This window comes from Clarias gariepinus, chromosome 8, assembly GCF_024256425.1.
Source record: "Clarias gariepinus isolate MV-2021 ecotype Netherlands chromosome 8, CGAR_prim_01v2, whole genome shotgun sequence".
Taxonomy (NCBI): domain Eukaryota; kingdom Metazoa; phylum Chordata; class Actinopteri; order Siluriformes; family Clariidae; genus Clarias; species Clarias gariepinus.
In genome coordinates, this window is record NC_071107.1 from 31330745 (window position 1) to 31350947 (window position 20203).

General features: G+C 41.0%; 1 protein-coding gene across 1 annotated transcript in view; it reads right to left on the reverse strand.

Annotated features, from left to right (window-relative positions):
* mcu (mitochondrial calcium uniporter) overlaps window positions 1–20203 on the reverse strand; it is a 53326-nt gene that overhangs the window by 7435 nt on the left and 25688 nt on the right. Inside the window, exons 3-6 of the mRNA XM_053502273.1 lie at window positions 5050–5113; window positions 1144–1314; window positions 607–711; window positions 371–531 (exon numbers count right to left, since the gene is read on the reverse strand). Of these exons, the coding sequence (XP_053358248.1) occupies window positions 371–531; window positions 607–711; window positions 1144–1314; window positions 5050–5113 (501 nt within the window). The remainder of the gene's footprint in view (window positions 1–370; window positions 532–606; window positions 712–1143; window positions 1315–5049; window positions 5114–20203) is intronic.

The window sequence follows — 20203 nt, forward strand, 5'->3', positions numbered from 1 at the left end:
GTTTTTGCCTACATTTTTGTTAAATACTGAATGGCATAGGCAGCACGGTGGCTTAGAAGTTAACAGCATATCCGTGCGACCTGTATACTGTATACAGGATAAAGCGGTATAGACGATGAGTGCGATAATGGCACAAAAAAAAAAAAAAAAAAAGCAATCTGTTGCTGTTCATCAGGTTGAATTTCCCTTATACTAAAACCTGCTACAATCAGATGATTTTTATTAAATTTTTACACAAAAAAAAACAGAATCATAAAAGGGGGCACTAACTTTTACACATGACTGTAAGCAACCTATATGGTTTCATTACGATGCATCTCGGAATCTTTTAAAAGGCTGTTTGATTGCGGTCCTCACAAATCCGAGGCACCTTTTCCAGCGGGCGAAGCTGTGAGTTGAGATCTTCCAGGCGTCCGATCAGCTCTTTCTCTTTGGTCAGCTGATGCTCCTCTATGCGCAGAGTAGTGTAAAGCTGCTGCACCAGGATCTTCACGTCGTTCAGCCGCTCCGCCTCCTCGTGCGGCAACACCTCTGATATACACACACGAAATAGAAGTTAGCGACGTGCAAGTTAAAGAAAAGACGGAGGAAACCCTTCACCCTCACCTCTTCTGGGTGGCCGGATGAGGTGCGTGGTGTCGTTGATGACCAGCTTGAAATCGTCCAGCAGCAAAACGTCGATCCCTGTAGAAGAGGCTATCCTTGTGCCATCTACACATAGTAGGAATGGAAGAGGATTAATAATAGCTTTAATTGCTATTTCCTTTGACTCGTCTAAGAAGAAAAAGAAGAATGAAAGCCATTTTCATACATAACTGCTAATGCACAGGAAGGTGTCAAAGATCACCTTTTTATCAACACATCTTGTGCGTGCTTGGTCCTTGTTTTGTTCACTTTCTTTTCTTTTGTCCTGCAATACTTCTTAAGGAGGAGCTGGCAGTAGCCTGCAGCACTACGCTAGCCTGCAATGCTCCATCAGTGTTGACAGGCATTAATAAAGCCCGACTAGTGCCAACACAATGGGCAGCGATCACCCACAGGCACAAGCATTTTTTATTTTATTTTTTTCACGATTTGAAAGCACGACTGACTTCAGGGAGTCAAACGGGTAAAACACATTCATCTGTGTGTGTGTGGTCATACCTTTGGAATAGATGGCGACTCGGTCGATGCCCCGGTCCTCGGCTTGCAGCTGCTGGAGGAAGATGCCCACGCTGTCGCTGAGGGGTTTTAGAGTGAACTGACAGCGCTCCCTCCGGGACGGCAGCCTCACCGAGATCACCGGCAGGCTGTTGTGATACACCACCGTCACCTCTGATGAGACAAAAAACAAAAGTTCGTGCTGAATCGCTACACAATCTGAGACTTTTTACTCCATCGGCGCTTCTTAATGATACCAGTGTGAGAATTTGCACCTGATCCTGATATAATCTTATAGCTTGTTCATGATGCGGTCTGGCATACAAACATCCAAAACAGTTGCCTAGCACTAGAGGGCAGTGTTGCAGTAAATGCAATAAGTCTTGTTTGAGGAGTGCTGCAGGATGATGAGTGAGTGACATCTGAGTTGTTCATACATGATGCATGAACACCTTTCAGGGCTGATTATTCTTATCACGATTCCAAGTAAATGGACGATGCCATCACGCCGGCGTTTTCGATTCTCTCCTCAGGATTTTAATCAAGGCTTTACGCCAATTAAGCTCAATAACCTTGATAAATAGATGCAGCGAAAAATTTACTTTTCCTCGTTGAGCAATAGCTCTACAATCTGTTACGGTTGATGCTTGATTCGTTTTAAATACCTTTTTTTCCCCCCCACCATTATCATTCACAGCGGCTTGTGTATACAAGCCCACTTATAAGCCATAGTTAAACTAGCGCACCTAATTTGAAGAAACCTAAGCAGCACTAATTACTCGAAACTGTCACATTAGAAACCTGGCCAGCTGTTCGTGGTGTGTTTTTTTAAGGGGTTTCCCAAGAAAGCTTTAGTGTGAGAGAAAAATGTAACAATTTGACCGGATTATCATTTTTTTTTTATAAGCAACGCTTAGGAGTCAATAAACCTGCTAAAGCCATTACAAAGCAAGTTTATTTCACTGCGCTCTAAAATCCCAGCTGTAATAAATCGATCTCTAAGGACGCTTGTCTCGGAGGCATCGTCAACAGGGTCTCGGTGTGCGTCTCTTTTTATGACTGAAGCGATCAGTTTTCTGGCTGTCGACTTAACATTCAGGAGCTTACATTCTCGGTTTGCCCCAGCGCAGAGGTGCGTGTGTGCGCTTTTTGTGTGTGGCACATTTGTAGCTTGCGTGAGGCTTAACAAGGAGCATTTTAGGAGATTGTGTTTGGAAGTGCGAACGTCTGAGGAGTACAAAGGAAAAAAAACGACTGCCTCGCAACCTTACAAACATAGGACGTAAAAGCAAACCGGTCACGTTTCAGACTTAACTGCCTGCTCGATGTACAGTAAAACACTCGGCTCGTTAATCTTCATTTCCCCTACTTAGTTTACCCTTTGCCTTCGTTGTGATTAGCGCCCACAAGAGGCCAGTCTTGCTGTCTTAATAGTGCTGCTATTAAAACACGCTCTTAAAAAGATAAAAAAGGGGGAAAAAAAACAACAACAAAAAGCAGCATCCCAGCTCATCTGCTGCAAACTGGTCATCCTTTACCAGGATCTGAGCCGATGTGAGCTTGAAACATACTCTGACTCATCACGCTTCCAGTGTGCGCCGCATCCCTCCGAAGAACTGGAAGGCATAGTATTCGTCTTATAAATATAGCAGGACTACAATGCACCACGAACTGTAAATATCTGCTTTAGACTAGAAACTGCAGTTTGTCAGAATACTGTCAAACTGCAGTTTCTAGTCTGAAGCAGATATTTAGGTTGAATTATTCTGTCTAGCTCTCAAGCATAACTCTAAGAAATAAACACATCACTTGTATTGCTCATTCAGTGCTTGTGAAGCACTATTGCTTCATATAAGTGTACATACGCTGGCCATTGTGCTGAAAGCATTCTGGTATTGATACAAATAATGTAAAAAAATGTAAATATCGGGCAATTATCAATAACGATCATTACCAATCTCTTTGTCAGAACACGCCATTTACTGTATATTCACTTCCCACTTAATTTGTTGTAATAGGACAACGACGTGCTTGCCAAAAAGTGGCGCAATTAAGCTCTCGACGGGGCGAGCGTTAAACTCCAGGCTATTACAGTTTGTTGTTGTTAACATAAACGAGGTTCATACTGTTAATGAATAATTAGCGAAATTGAAAATGCAGCAGGACGAGTGCATTACGTTGTCCTGTGTACTGCATCACTATGACTCAGCTCGTGTTGTGGTTTCGTGGCTGGGAAATGCACGACACTTCGACTCACAACGCGTTAAAAAACTAATTATGCTTCCGTGCTTGAACTTTGACGCTGGTGTAACCGCAAACTTGGCGGAAACGGACGCCTTGGGTCATTGGCTGGCAAGCACTAAGTAGAGGCGCGAACCGGGTCAGACGTGTCTTGTGAGGGCTGAGAACACTCGCAGAGGTGATCTGGGACATGTTCCCACATTAACATAATAAAAAAGAGATCTAGTCAGGTTTGTGGTTTTTCTGTGGAATCAAGTGCATTTCGAATCGTCTAGATGTGCTCTTGATACACACGACAGTTTTTACAGATTTTTTTTTTTTGCATATCTTCAAATAACAAATTGATTTTTATGTTAACTTGTGCATACTAACCACATAAACATGCTTTAAAAGTAAGGAATGAAGATTTACTCTCTGGCCACTTCTGAGTTGGAATCATTTAGTTGGATTCAACAATGTGCTGCAGACATTCCTTAGAGAGATTTTGTTCTGCATTGACATGATGACATCACATCCATAATGCCATGCCATCATCCCGTTCCGCCATATCCAAAAGATGTTCTATTGAATTGAGATCTGACGACTGTTGAGAGTAACAGTGAACTTTAGACCCATCAGACCAGACAACATTTTTTCCAGTCAACGATTGTTCAATTTTGTTGAGCTTGTGCAAATTGTAGCCTCAGTTTCCTGTTCTTTAGAGACAGGAGCGGCACCTGGTGTGGTCTCCTGCTGCTGGAGCCCATCTGCTTTAAGTGTTTATGTGTGGTGTGTTCAGAGATACTCTATGACGTACCTCGGTTGTTATTTGAGTTACTGTTGCCTTTCTATCAGCTCGAACCAGTCTGGCTATACTTCTTTGACTTTTGGCATCAACAAAGCATTTTCATTCAGAGAACTGTCGCTCACAGGATATTTTCCCTTTTTCAGACCATTCTCTGTAATTGTGTGTGAAAGTCCCAGCAGATCAGTGGTTTCAGAAATACTCGGACCAGGCTGTCTGGCACCAACAACCATGCCTTGCTCACTTAAAGTCACTTGAATCACCTTTCTTCATTATTCTGATGCTCGCTTTGAACTTCAGCAGATGGTCTTGACCGAGTCTACATGTCTGAATACATCAAAGGTGCTGTCGTGTGATTGGCCGATTAGACATTTGCCTTAACAAGCAGTTAAAAGGTGTACCTGATAAAGTGTCTATACATATTCATCCTAAAGACCGACACCGTAGACTGATTGCTTAACAACAACTTTTTTAATCTCATCATCAGGATTCCATTGTGATATCGATATTACTGTAATAGATATATTTTTTAATCCTTCAACACGTGTTCCTGACTGAATTTCTGTAATTTCCGAAATGCCACACAGCCAGCTAATATTATGAGCAAGCTATAGTGTTTATACGAATTGAATTGCTCGGTGATTAAATTAAGAACTGACATCCAGCTGCTAAATATAAATACACTGTTAGTCTTGGATACGGTTTTATAGACGTGAGCTCGGGTTGCGGATTTTGGCAATATCGCCGCCGATGGAACGAGAACTTAAGTGCTTGGTGGAGATGTGCATGTGTCGCAATAAATATCAGACGTGAGTGGTTACATGTCTCGGCTGTCCGTGTGTGTGATCGTATCACTGAGACGGATCACGCGCGTTTGCTCTTACCTTCCGAAGCAGCAGGTGAGCAGAGGAGCCTCTGAGCCTGCCATGTAGGAGTTCCCTTCCAGCCCTGCCAAGACAGAAATAAAAAAACTTAGCGTTAAACATTTCAACCTGATCAAGCAGACGAGCTGGTGATGACTTGAACAGAACATGATTTCATACCTGGGTGGGGACTGAATTTCCCCAGTAATACACTTTAATACATTTTAATTAAAGGCAATTACAAATCTTCAAATGAATTGCTAAACGATTTAACCAACAATCATCGCTTACATGTTACTTATGAAACCCTGAGTTGTTTACAGAAATGTACGGAGTGATCACTTGAGATGGCGTAGGCCATTTGTTGCAGGGAAACACATTAAATTACTGTCACAGGATCACTGCAGTCTGAGGAAAGAAAAATGAGGAAGATCTGAGAGAGAGATCCGAGAGAGAGAGAGAGAGAGAGTGAGAGAGGGCGGCCTGGGAAACTGCTCGACTTTAACCCTGGTTCTTCTTTCTATTTTGGTATAGGAGGTTACTGATGTTCTCTGGTGAACAGCATCCAGATGGGAACCGCAATGAGCAGTGAGAAAGCGCGTCATGTGTTCCACTGAGCTGTGCACAAACACGGGCAGATGGAAAAAGACAGACACACTAACGGGGAAGGAATTTCTGCACTGAGTGCCTGCAAATTGATCAGAAGAGCGTCCGGCGATTTTCACTCGCAACAAAGAAGCTGGAGTATTAACGCCGTTGCTCATGTACTACGTCTTTTGTTTCATCAGCGATTTAGTTTTCCCTTTTTTTTTATGCTACGCATAACGAAACCGGACCAAAATAAATAAAATACAAATTGAATAATAAAACAATTACTGCTTAAAAACACAGTGATGAGTGAAAAAAAGAAAAGAAAAAAAAAGACCAACTGTTGATAAGCACATACATCTCAACCACAAAAACATTCCTGGGGCAAAGTAATTAAATAAACCACTATTCACTATACAACATACTGTGGCATCTACTCAACATAACCTGCATGCAATCTCAGAAATGAAGAAACATCATCATTCATAAGTGGTAGTTCGGTGTCTGAGAAAAAGAAAAAGTCACATACAGTTTATATCCGACATCTACGGTATAGGCCATGGCGTGTTTTTCTTTTACAAGGTCTATTTAAGGTTGAATTATTGTCTCGCCGCAATCAAACCACGCCAGAGTCCACTTGGACATGGAGCGGGCGCACCCCGTGCAGACCCGGTCACGGATCGATTGATTTGGTACACACTCGAGTGTGATTGCTGTGTTCTCAAATAGCACACAGCACAGAGCGGATAAACACACCAAAGCTTGATTAGACACTCTTTGTGTAAACATGGGAAAGTATCCTAAGACCAGTTTATTAACACGTCTTGCACATGATGTAGCACGCCGCCGACACTGGATACCTTTTTACATGAAATGATGCATTGCATAGCAGCACAAAATCTCTTAGGAAATTGTAATTATTATTTAAAAAAAAAAATTTTTTAACGTCTCTCACAGCAACTAAAATTACACCTGAAACCTCTGCTAAAAAAAAACACTTTTGTGAATTGTGCACCAATTCGCGGCATTATTTCACGTACGCTATCCTGTCGTCTAACTAAACTAGCTGTAACAGCTGGGCGTGGCTGTTGATCAGATCTGGGGAGGATAAAATTTAGTATTAAATACAGATCTTGTGCATTCACGTCTGTTTTAGAAAATAAAAAGGAAATTGCACTAGAACACAATTGAACAAAACACTAAAGAATGTTGTGTAAAAATTTTCAAAATAAATAAAATTTTAACTAAAATGAAAATGCATAAAAAAATATATAAATTTTACAGAACGTATAATATAATATAAAAATAAGTGTCAAAATCTAAAAATATAGAAGGTTAAAGACATGGTGTGTGGGTATGACAGCAGGAGTACGAATGAAACACGAAGCATGAAATGAAACGCTGTGTATGTGTGTATGTGTGTGTCAGCCTGTCCAAGCAACCACACACCACACTTCGAACAAACCAATCAAAGCACACGCCAGTCTAAAAATAGACAACATAAAGGTGGATGGGTTCCTGCCTGCACACGGCTCCGTAGATCTGCCTACAGTTAATGACCATCAACCTGCTATTTAGATCCGAGAGCACGAGTTCTGCTCACGAGTGGAGCTTCTATAAAGTCCTGCCGGCGTTTCACACACATGCAAACGTTTTCACACTCCAGGCCTGAGGCTCCACACTCCGGTTTTAGTTTTTTTTTTTGTTTTGTTTTTCAGTCAGACTTCAGCGCGAGAGAACAGTTGTATAGTTCCTTTACAATGATATTTAATCACTTAAACTGTTCACATGTATTGAAATATTAATGGAGTTACAGTATCATGTTACACTGCCTCAGCCACAGCAGGCGTTTTACCCTATGCGCTCATATTGCGTCAACCAAGCACAAACCTTATAAGTGCTACATTTGATAGATTCTCATTCAATTTAATATTACAAACATTAAGATTCCATGCTGCTGATATTTAGAAATTTGGGACTGAATGTTAAGGTGAATGCAAAAATGATGGCAAAGTTGTTGTTAATATTTCAACTGCTCCTGCCCGGGGGTCGTCACTGCGGTTTCACGCCGGATGCCCTTCCGGACGCAACCCTCTCATTTCGGGCTTGGGACTGACACTGCATCCAGTGCAAGGCAAAGGATGAGCAAAAAAATATGACTTGAAACCAGTTTGCGCTTATCCATGATTGGAGAATGACTTACTCCTGACAATTTTTAGGTATGACAGGAAGAGGCTCCAAAGGGCATTATATGAACACATGCACTATGGCTAAAGTGTAACCAATTAGATGATTCAGAATTTAAATATTGTGAATACAGCTTATATGGCGAGTTAGTGGTTAACATTGTTGCTCCGCAGGGTTTGGGGATTGAATCTCACCTCCGCTATGTGTGCGTGGAGGTCGCATGTGTCTCTCTGTGCTCGGTGGGTTTCCTGCCACAGTGCAAGAACATGCAGTCTACAGTACATTGATTGGTATTTCCGAATCGCCCATAGAGTACGAGTGGGTGTTCATCTGTGTATGTGTGAGATGCTGGCACCGCACATCCAGGATGTACCCCACTATGGTGTCATATTCAGGAACAAACAAGTAACAGAACATCTGTAGATCTGAACAAATTGACAGACTCTTTTAGTTAGAAACGGTATACACACATTTGCGCTGTATGATCACTTACATAACATAATTACATTTTAAAGCAATCAGCGCACCCAACACCATGTCTCTGAAATCCAGCGAGAAAATAAACAAATAAATAAATACATGTTGAAAATTTATCCACTTGCATCATGATTAAGTCATATACTTTGTTTTTTCCAAAATACTTCTAACGGACTTGGATTGTTCAATAGAATGACAATGAAATTTGTACAGACGGTTTGAATACAATTGTGTGTGGGTCTGTGTGTGCATGTGTGTGTGTGTAGGGCTTCTCTCTGCAGGAGTTGCATTGGCACAGCAGGCAGGCTGTTGACTGCGGATCTTGACTCAGGACCGACATTAATTAGTGATGAAGAGTCAACAAGCTGATCTCGCAGCAGTGAGCCGTGTCAGCTCTTAATCTCTCATACTGTACAGTACTCACACATACACACACACTTGTGAAACTAAACTAGAATGTTCATACCGCATCTACCAATCAGTCACGCATCCTGCTGCATCATATCTCAAGAAAGGTTTCTTTAACTTACCTACAGTAAGTTAGGAGTAAATCGGTGAAAGTGATTCCATCACTCATATACATAATGAATATAATAAATGAAATGCTGGAAAATCGAGTCTGTGTGGCTGCTGTTGAAAAGGAAAAGGAGTGATGTGATGTGCATGAGCTGCATTCTGGAACTGCATGTGGTTCTGTGTGTGTGGTGCTGTGTGTGTTGATGGAGAATGTGGAGCGGGATCGGCCACTCCGTTCAGGAAAGCCGCTCATTTTGGTTCTGCACGACGGCACTCGTGAGCTGGGTGAAATATTAAACAGCGGCGCGGTCGATAGTACAGCAACCCTGAAGTCAATTGCATTCAGATAGAGTGACGGAGTGAGAGAGCGAGAGAGAGACAGAGAGAAGGGATGCAGAGAGTACAACAAAGAGCTTTGTGTGCGTGCGTGTGTGTGTATACTATGCAGCACAGCGATGGGAGGGAGGAGTGACTGCAGGAAATGCTGAGCACTGCAGCAGTGGAATCCCTTGCCTGGAGAGGGGGGTTACCCCTCACTTCTCTTCATGCAGGCATCTCCTCCTCCTCTCTTTCTCTTTTTTCTTTCCCCGTCTCTTTACCCTTGTCCTGCTGCTGTCTGAATCTCAGTGTTCCCCCTGCTTGCTATGCGACAACCCCCTTTATGCCGCACTCAGAAGACTTAGTGGAGCAGGCTAGCACGTCTGCGTGAGTGTTTCCCTTGTATCCGTTAGCAACACAGACCTTTCGCACTCTGCCAGCATTATTGCTCTTTACTGGATCCGTTTAACCCAATATGGCAGACCTATGCCGTAGTTTTTTATGTTTTTAAAACACATGCGTAACATTGCCACTGCTGGTGTTTCCAAGACGCGCCACAGGTGTAGCTACGGTCACTAGTAGGTCAATAAATTAAATGGTTGATGAACACTTAAAGCAATTTGTACTGTAGATTGTATTGGTGTGATGGAACTACTGCCATTTGTTGCAAATATCAAATGCATAAATAGAACACTATTCTTTAATTTATAGTATTGGGCATGAAAACATTAGAGCATTTTTTTGACCTAAAAGAGCACTGAATTGCACAGTATGTCATGGCATGGAGCCTTCAGCTCGTCTGTATCTTTGGGTCAGCTGTTTCTCATCTTCACAACAGATTCTTTATGAGGTTCAGGTTAGGTGAGCTGTCTGTGAATCAGACACAGTGATATCATGGTCAGGAAACCGGTCAGTGGGCGTTTTGGCAAATCCTGCTGGTAAAGGAATTCGGCATCTCTATAACCATTGTCAGAAGAGCATGTCATGCTCAAAAATCTTGTAAATGTCTGGATTGACTCTGGACTTGATAAAACAGTGGACCAACACCAGCAGATGACATGGCACCCCACATCATCACAGCAACTTGGATTCCATGCCTCTCCCACTCTGCCTGCAGACTCTGGAAGCTTGATTTTCAAATAAAATGCAAAATTTACTTTCATCTGAAAAGAGGACTTTGGACCATTGAGCAACAGTTCCTTTTTGTCCCTCCTTGACCCAGGTAAGACACTTCCGATGTTACCTCTGTTTCAGGTGTGGCTTGATACTACTGTAGGAATGCAACAGTTGTAGCCCTTTTGCTTAGGATGTTTGTGCGTGATGCTTCTTGATATACTCACTCCAGCCTCACTACACTCTTTGTGAAGTTCTCCCAAGACTAGGAGTTTCACATAAAAAAAAAAAAAAAAAAAATTATTATGGAATAAACTTTTCACACTATTTTTCATGCTGCTAAAACTACGATGTGAAATACTGTGCACTTTTTGAGCTGCAAGTGCACCCTCTTGTGGTGTACAAGTTAAATTATACCTGAGCTACAGAGAAACATAATGCAAAACATATTCAGTTAATCAGTTGATGATTTTTAGAATTGGTTAAATTGGCAATTGGTCAGTTAATAATTGATCATAACATTCCTCATATTGACTTATGTATGCTTGCGATATTCTTACTCATATTTCATCACCAAATTTGTTTTAATTTGGTATTTTGTCTCTTGCTTTTATTCCAAATGTCTAATATTTTGCTTTTATTTTAACTAATCAATTAAAAAATGTTTGCTTTCATTTTATATCAAATATTATACATCTCTTTTGATGTATCTACTTAAAATAATTTAGTAAAATTTTATAAAATTAAAAAAATCTAATTAAAAAAATATATAAAGAAACTAATGTAAAAAGCATGCGTCCATGTCATTTGCATAATCTTGATTTAGAGCCGAGCCAATTGACTTGAGCACCTGGGGTGGATGAAATCTGAATTTCTCTGCTAAAATATTGATGTCGTTATTGTTAGGTCTTTATTGCAAAATGCAGAATTTGTACACAGTTTCCATTCATCACATGGATCAGAAAGACCTCTATATTAAAATGCAGAAAATTTGCCAGTCTAGAGGGGAGGGAATAAAAATGCCTAAATTCAATCAATTACTATGTTATCTCCTGTTTGACCTCTTGCAGGATCTAGCATAATTTTAGTTTAATACATTTCTATACGATCCCAGTTTTCACCAAGAAATTGTATGAGAGAAAAGGAGAAGTAGAAGCTTTTATTCTCAATGTCATTCTAATGACCTGCTATTCATCTTCTAAACAGCCTCATTTATTTTTCTGATTAATATCACTACGCATACACACTCAAACACACACACACACAGGCATTTTACAAATGATCCTGCCCCAAGCTGGATGGCCGTCATCATCCTAATCACCCTAAATCACAGGAGTCAGCTGCCCTCTCAGAAATAACTGGCCCATTTCACTCAGAAAGCCATTTACAGCTAGAGATGGATTTCCCCTTTATATGTAGGTGCCTTTAAGAGTCATGAGTGGGTAAGTGAAAAGCTCAAGACTCCACACATACACACACTTCTAGCAGGGTGTTCATTGACTCTGTCGAATCAATAGTCCAGGCAATCCCTTGAGCTCAACTTGTGGTGCAAAATCTGTCCCATGAGTGGAATTGAATATAATCCTGTAGTAAAGATGCCTCCAAACCACATAAGTGTGTGTGTACAAGTTGCTATTAAATATGGTCAGACCCAAAGTCGAAGAGGTCCAAGAGTAGACCTGTTCAGTTGAATAGTAGAAATACTATAGATCACTAGATACACTAGATAGATCATTAAAAAATTCTGAAAGTTCTAATGACTTTTTTTCCATTTCATGACCAGTGGTACGGAATGATAAACAGATTTCGGCTTAGAATGAACAACATGATGTAAACAACAACAATTCAGTGAGCATACACCTCATCCACAATATTGTTCACAATTCCTAGACCTGAGAAAAGTTAATCTTCCGATGTTGCACCTTTTGCTGATTAACCGACAGAGCTCGGAGGACTGAGTGCTGTTTGTTCGTATGTATTTCACTGCAAGATCTCGAAATAGTGGCTTTCTGCTGCTCAGAAGAACTTGACAGAAGTGGAGGCATAGCTGCTAAAATACACACATCTGTGTGCCAATTTTTTTTTAAATACAGAAAAAGTGTTTGTTAAGTAATTAAATAAAAACAGAACATGATTTTGAAAAAATGCATTTCATTCTAAGTCACTACTTTTGATATTGAAGACCTAAACGTTTAAGCCCTGCTCTTAATGTAGACTGTCCGGTTTAAGGTGCGTGCTGAGCTTAACAGCGTACTGAGATCCATTCGAGAGGAATGCCTGTAATGCGTGTGCAGGAATAAATATTTACATGCTTTATAAGTCTTGCAGGCAGTCTTGCGGGGGAAGCGCGATTTATTTTAATTCAGTTAAAGAGGTCTCTGTCTATACAGCATTCGTCTGGATGCGTTTCCTGAGGTAGGAACAGAAACAGGGATCTGGCTCGATGAAGCTCTTCTGTGTTTTTCTTGCCACACCGACACATCTGGAATCACACTGGTACTATAGCTCCCAATATGTACCATTTTCAGTCAAGTTTAACTACTGTTAAAAATGTTCTTGTTTATCTTGTTAATCAGGTGATCATTAGAGATGGGAATCATCAGGGACCACTTGACTAATAACTAAAAAATATATATTTTGGAATTAAAATAATGTTTTTATAAAAATGTAAAAAAATAAATAAAAAAAAAAGCATGAAGATCTGGATGGGAATACACTACCTTATTATTAATGATTTTCCCCAAAACAACACAACCCTATGAGTCTTATTCCTTACCTAGTACAAGATGTATGAATTGTTCTCTTTGGTGCTGACTGAAACACTAAAGTCATTTAATTATTTATTTTGTGATGACATTAATTATTCATCCAAGCACAATGTGTCTGGAGTCACACATCAAAAAAGAAACAAACATTATAAATCTTTTAATGCAGGTCACTTCAGCTTGCCCAGTTCTTCAACAGTTAAGGTGATTATGGATGTCTAAGCCTCGTCTTTTTAAAAAGCACTTGAAAAACTATTCTCTTTCGTGACTTTCCTAATCTATGGGAGAAAAGATTTAAACAAACCCAATTAATGGGCTTCTTTTTTCTTTTATGAGAGATCAGCCATAACATTAAAACACTGACGGGTGAGGTGAATAACATTGATTATCTCATTACAGCGGCAACTGTCGAAGACCGGGGTATAATTACTCCTGATTTCCACTGGGAGCAGATCTCTGATGTCACCGATTGGCTTGACTTGACAACTGCCCTGGGACTCAGTTATCTCATGGTTGTTTGGAGACCTTTCTTTAAATGGATAAATACTCATCTAAAAATCACTTGGATGGTCCAAAAGCTAATGTCACCTACACATAATCTGCATCAACTTGGTAATCCCGAAATCGGTTCGTTTTTTTAATTAGCATTTATTAGCACAATAATAATTAATTATTAGCATGCATAAAAGATATGAGCTTTACACCAGGTGCTAAATGTAGCTGCTTGTTGTCCATCATCTTGAGATTACTTTATCTCTCAATGCCACTCTGAGACTTGTCCTTTTTTTCCTGATTTTTTTTTTCTCCTAGCCTGCGGATTGCTCAGTTTGATGCTTTGTATTTGCGTATACAGACAGATGGCGTTGGCCGTTGACAGCAGGTCATCCAAGCTGCAAGAACGTATGTTTCACATAGTGATCTGCTGCTGACTGATGCAGGACATGAAGTAATGCAATGGACTGCACCACATTTCACTTCGCAACACATCTTACCACATGGCAACTGCTCTCCCCTTCCTCTTACATACTGTACAGGGAGGGCTTTAAACCCAGCTGGTGCTGTGAGTGGAACGCGACAGAGCGAGATAACACTTTCAAATGTATAGCACTGATTTCTAAGTATAAAAAATGATCAGTCTAAGATTTTGAATACTGCGCTGGGTTCTTATTATTTAGTGTTTAATTACACCACCTTTATTCTTAAGGTAGTAATATTGAGGCGTTCCTTGATAATTCTACACGTGGATCGCTCTAAACTATTTACAATTTGTTTGTGAAATTTGTTTATAATTATAAAAATAAAAAATTAGGCAGTGCATATTTATTTATACATCTTATTTATTAAGATTTTTCCATTTTACTTTTGAAGAGATTTTAATGACTAACTGTGAATAAACTATATGCAAAAGACAAGCATCCAGGAACGTTTTCAGACCTTATATGGTAGAAACCACCCACTTTTATTATGTGCAGGGTTTCCCCATTCCGTCACACATTTATCAAGACGAAAATCGCAGTAAAATATTTTTATCATCACATACAGGCAGGCTAAACAGCTTTTATCCATAACAATGCCACCACAAACACCCACTATTTTCTCTTATGGCTGGCTGCCTTCACACAGTTTTATAGCGCTCTTAACTGTTTTTTTTTTTTTCCAAGCATTTTAAAATCAGCTGACTGGAAAAGAAATTCTTTTTTAAATCTGTCACGGAGCAGATTCTTGTTTAGGAACGTGCACAGGAAATACAGCCTTAGAGCTTGTACGCTGCTGCTGCCAATAAATAATATGCACCGGCATGCGCTAGGTCTTTCCTAGCTTACACAACAAATGCTTGCTCGGAGCGATCATTTAGCCTTGCAACATTAATTAAGAAAGATTTGGTCACAGCTTCAGCTTCATGGAAATAAACTCTAGGGGTGGAGGAGCAATTCAGTGACAAAGGATTAATTAAGGAAAAAGAAAAAAAAGCACACAAAAAAAGGAGCTTATTTTCATGAAAAACAATTGACTTGTAAGGAAACTGTGCCTTTGGATTGTTCCGTTTTGTTTCTTTGTTTTGTTTTTTTTCATATCAGAAAGATGACAGGTTTACTCATTTCACAAAAAAAAGTGAATGAATTCTTTGGGTATATGTTAACATTTTGACAAAAGTATGCGACCGGTCAGCTCTTACATGCTTCAAACATCGATCTATAATATACTGTGGGAATATCAATATACTTAATGCACATGCATTGACTGTGCTGCACCTAAATTTAATCAGGCAGTGTAAAGCCTGGGTCTGAACATGCCAGACACTGTCGTTAAGCACACAGACGTCTATCTGTGGAAAATCAAGACACGTTTTATTCTCCCATTCCAACGCCAGTCTTCTTTTGAGTACACTTGAAGGCACAGATAAGAGACACAACCAAGCGGACAAAGCCAGGCTCGCTCTGCTTTAGGCTCTTCCAATACGAGCAAAAGGGTTGAGTTTAATCAGCTGCGTCCTCTGTCGAGCCCTTCAACGAAAGACCCTGCCCGAGCAGCCGGGGGAGATTGTCCAGAATCTGTGCTCTGCACACAGACAGACACACAGTCAGACAAATAAACGCATCACACGTCCACTATATTTTCCCGTTTATTACATCAGGTCAAGGATTCACTCGATATCAGCGTGTGCCTTCGGGCAAGGAGGGCTTTTCATCTCAAAGTACATTTTACTTTCTCCATGAGACAGCGTGGGGATCCGTAATAACATGACCACTCCCTCGAATCAAACAACCTGTCTAACTCGATCATAAAAAGAAATCTGCTTTACCCCAAACAAATACGTTCATATCCGCAACAGCAGTGACCATATTCTGTACAAGGATACTGAAGTCGATGATGTACTTTATACTTGGGGAATTGATTCACGAGAAACTGGAAAGAACTGGCAGAAAACTGAATAGCATCCAAAACAAGCGGCCAAGAAATCTAAGTGGGATGGTTAAAGGGACAGGTGATGTGATATGAGCCAAAAGCAGAGACAAGGCTAGTAATGCGTACACATCCCAAGAAGTGAAAGTGTATCTTCACCGTGCTTCGAACATGTCGAGCGCTGGCTGGAGATAGAAAGGCTAAAGGCTGGATATTTGAAGAGGAAGAGCCCGTGACTTGTTTCAGTTGAAGAACTCATTAAAACAAAAAGAGAGATAGTAGGACAATTCACGCTAACTAATCTGACGGTTTTTACTAGTTTCTCCTTTGCACTTTATTAATCGTTTCATTCCTGCTGACATGGCCACTCACCCATTGTAAACTCACAGTCAGTATTTTATAATGCACTTTTCAAAAATATAAGGAATCGTACACAACAGTGTCGTGCGGTTATAGGAAAATAATCCGTGATGCAGACTTAGCGTTAACATTTTTCTATAACAGCCTGACCTGAAATGACCCATCCTTTTCATACCACATTTCTTTAATAACAATAAAATATTAATAAATGCATCATGCATTTTAACAGTTCAGTCACACTTAATGTTGCAGAACAGCAGCAAGACACATGATTTCCTGTATTCAACACTGTGATCTCCGCAGACGCAAAAGCACAATGTAATATTACATCTTCTGCCTACACAGAGGCATTTCTTTCAGCTCAGCACAGAGACAGAGAGATGTGAATAACCTGACACTCTTTCGTGACCTAAGAATAATAAGGAATATTAGAGCTTAGTGGAATAAAAAAAATAAAATAAAATGTTGCGACTTTTGAGTACTAAATATTTTGCATTGCCGCAATTAACACGAAAATGTTTGGCGGTATACACTGCAGTGTCTCCTGTAATCTCACCCTTGTTTGCATGATCCTTGGCACACATGCACATAATTTCCCCACACACAAAACATCCTACTTTTGCATATCATCCCTTAGCTGAGTGAAGCAGCATATTAAGCAGGAGCATAAGCAGCTGCACACAGTACAATTATCCCAGTGGCACGCCTTTTACTACACAGATAGAGAAATTACTACCGGGGGTCATTACCAATTTAACTGAATTGCGCTGTAATAGTAGCTGAAAGCCCAAAATGGGAAAGGGATGACTCTGCCTATGAGAGTGTATGGAAAGGTACGCATACTCTTCTCACCAATTTAACAAATTCCTCCAAGAAGTACTAAAAATTACACAGGTCTAGTATTTAAAAGTAATAAATAATAGTATAAGTATTAGTAATAGTACTACAGTCATTCATTAAAACAGCAATGCCATTACTACAGTAATTATTAACCGTGGTAACACCTTTACTCCTGCACTGTCATCAATACAGTAACTACAGTACATTACCACGGGAGCTGTTACTACATTAACACCATTATAGCAGCAACCTCACAGCTACGGCAATCCATAGCAACACCACAGCTACAGTAATCCACTACAGCAACAGCACACCTACAGTGATACGCTACTGCGGCAACACCACCACACCTACAGTAATACGCTACTGCGGCAACACCACCACACCTACAGTGATCCGCTACTGCGGCAACACCACCACACCTACAGTGATCCGCTACTGCGGCAACACCACCACACCTACAGTGATCCGCCACCGCTGCAACATCCCGCCTACAGTGATCCGCCACCGCAACAGCATCCCGCCTACAGTGATCCGCCACCGCAACAGCACCCCGCCTACAGTGATCCGCCATCGCAACAGCACCACGCCTACAGTGATCCGCCACCCAACAGCACCACGCCTACAGTGATCCGCCACCCAACAGCACCACGCCTACAGTGATCCGTCACCGCAACAGCACCACGCCTACAGTAATCCACTACGGTAACAGCACCACACCTACAGTGATCCGCCACCCAACAGCACCACGCCTACAGTGATCCGCCACCCAACAGCACCACGCCTACAGTAATCGACTACGGCAACAGCACCACACCTACAGTAATCCACTACTGCAACACCACACCTACAGTAATCCAGTACAGCAACAGCACCACACCTACAGTAATCCATTACTGCAACAGCACACCTACAGTAGTTCATTACCACAGCAACACCACACCTACAGTAATTTACAACCAAAGTAATAACATAACTACAATAATCCATTACCAAAGCAACACCATCTACATCAATGCTATTACAACAGTGATTCATTAGATTTGTGGGTCACTGTGTGTGTCTGTGTGTGTACGCTTTTATTCAAGTCATTTTTCTGCACATGCAGGACAATGAAACACACTTGGGGAAACACTGATAGAGGTTTCTGATAAGCGAAGAACCTAATGTCACATGTCACTCTACAGTGCTTTAGACATGCACACTCACACACACTCTCTCTCTCTCTCTCGTACACACAAACACAGTGTCTCTCTTTCTGTCTTCTTTCTTTTACTTATGATTAGGATTATGATACAGCTAAAGTAGCAGCTTCACTTCCACAGGCTGCCTTCAACTAAGCTCAAATAAGGCAGCAGAATGTGCTAGGCCGCCAGAGATGATTCAGGATCCTACCATACATGGAGCTCAGGCATTACAAGGTTTACCAAGTACGTGTTGTCCAGTTTACAGCCATTCGGAGACTGTGTCCACTGCAGCAGAAAGTGGCGAAAGATTTTTACAATATCTCATAAGTACTATCCTGTAACATAAAACCTTCTCCATTCAGAAAGACACAGTAATCTGTGAGGACACTGCTCAGCACGGATCTGACAGGACAGATAACCCATCAGCACAGCGCAGGCTAAGAGCCGCAGACCCTGGCGATCGATGGCACATCTGGCCCCTTCACTACAGCAATGCGGGAAGAGAAAAAGAGAGGGGGAACAGGGAGGGAGAAAAAGGAAGTTAGTGAGAGAGAGAGAGAGAGAGAGAGAGAAAGAGAGCATGAGATGAATGGAAGCAAAAGAAAAGCTGAGACACAATCTTACTAAATGTCTAGAGAGATGGAAATACACATTCATTTGGAACCCCAGTGGTACGGAATGAGATATTGAAATAGTTTCTGCGCAAAATTCTCACACGACATTAACCACAGAATGAAACACTTGTCCTGACTAATGCTATCTGATGCGTAGCGATACAGATCGGAAAAACAGAATTAATTTAACATGGCGGAATTTCAGACATATCATAAATTGTTATTAAATTAAGGAACTCGGTTTCAAAAGCTCAATTCTAAGTCTGAGATATAAAACGTTGAGATTCTCAGGTGTTAAAAGAGCCATCTAGTCGACAACAGACAAGTTAAACAAGTCAACCATTTCTCACCAACACCTGGGTGGTCCCTAATCCGAGGTAAAATTAGGTAAAATACTCACTCGCTCTCCGTCTATATACAGGGTTGCAGGAGCCTGGGGCGTATCCAGGGAAACGGCCCAGGGATGTGTTTGGACTATTGGAGGAAGCTAGAGTACATGGAGGAAACCCATCAAGGAGAAAATCAAACCTGGCTGGGAGTCAAACCCGGACCCTGGTGGTGCGCGACAGCATTACTAACCACTAAGCCAACATGCTGCCAGGTAACATTCTCATAATCTTAATTTAAAGCTATATAGTGTATTAAGGATACTGAATCAGGAAAGTACAAATACTTCAGAATAAGCCGATTCCAGGCTGCACCGAGTCTCCCTGCCAGTCTTGTAATAAGAACTCAGTCAGGGTCGAGTCAGTTGGGTCAGCATTAGCGGAAAATGCTTATATGTCATATTCTGAAGCCGATACATCAAACGTCATCATGGCACACCAGAGCCTCCAGAGAGGCTTATTACACCATGTTTCGCAAGAGTCACAGTCAATCGGAAAAAGAGAGAGAGAGAGAGAGAGAGAGAGAGAGAGAGAGAGAGAGAGAGAGAGAGAGAGAGTAAATAGAGCAAATGGAGGTGAGAGAGCAGAGTACTATACTCCAAGAGGAAAAAAGATTGAGGACTGATTATGTTTGCTGAACAGCTGTGAGATTTATGTGCAGCACACCACCATCACATTACAAAATGTTCTTTCATGAGTAGCTTGCAATGGGGCAAAATTCCAAAATCGTGCATCCTACAGCTTTAAGGTCGAAAACATTGTTGGCAATTCAAGACAATTACAGAGCCATTTGTTCAGAAATAACACAGTTTTCAGGTAACTTTTGTTTGGATAGTGTACCATACACTGTACATACTAGGGATGAAACGATTCCTCGAGTAACTTAAGTAAAAAAAAAAATGATAGAGGCAAAATCTTGA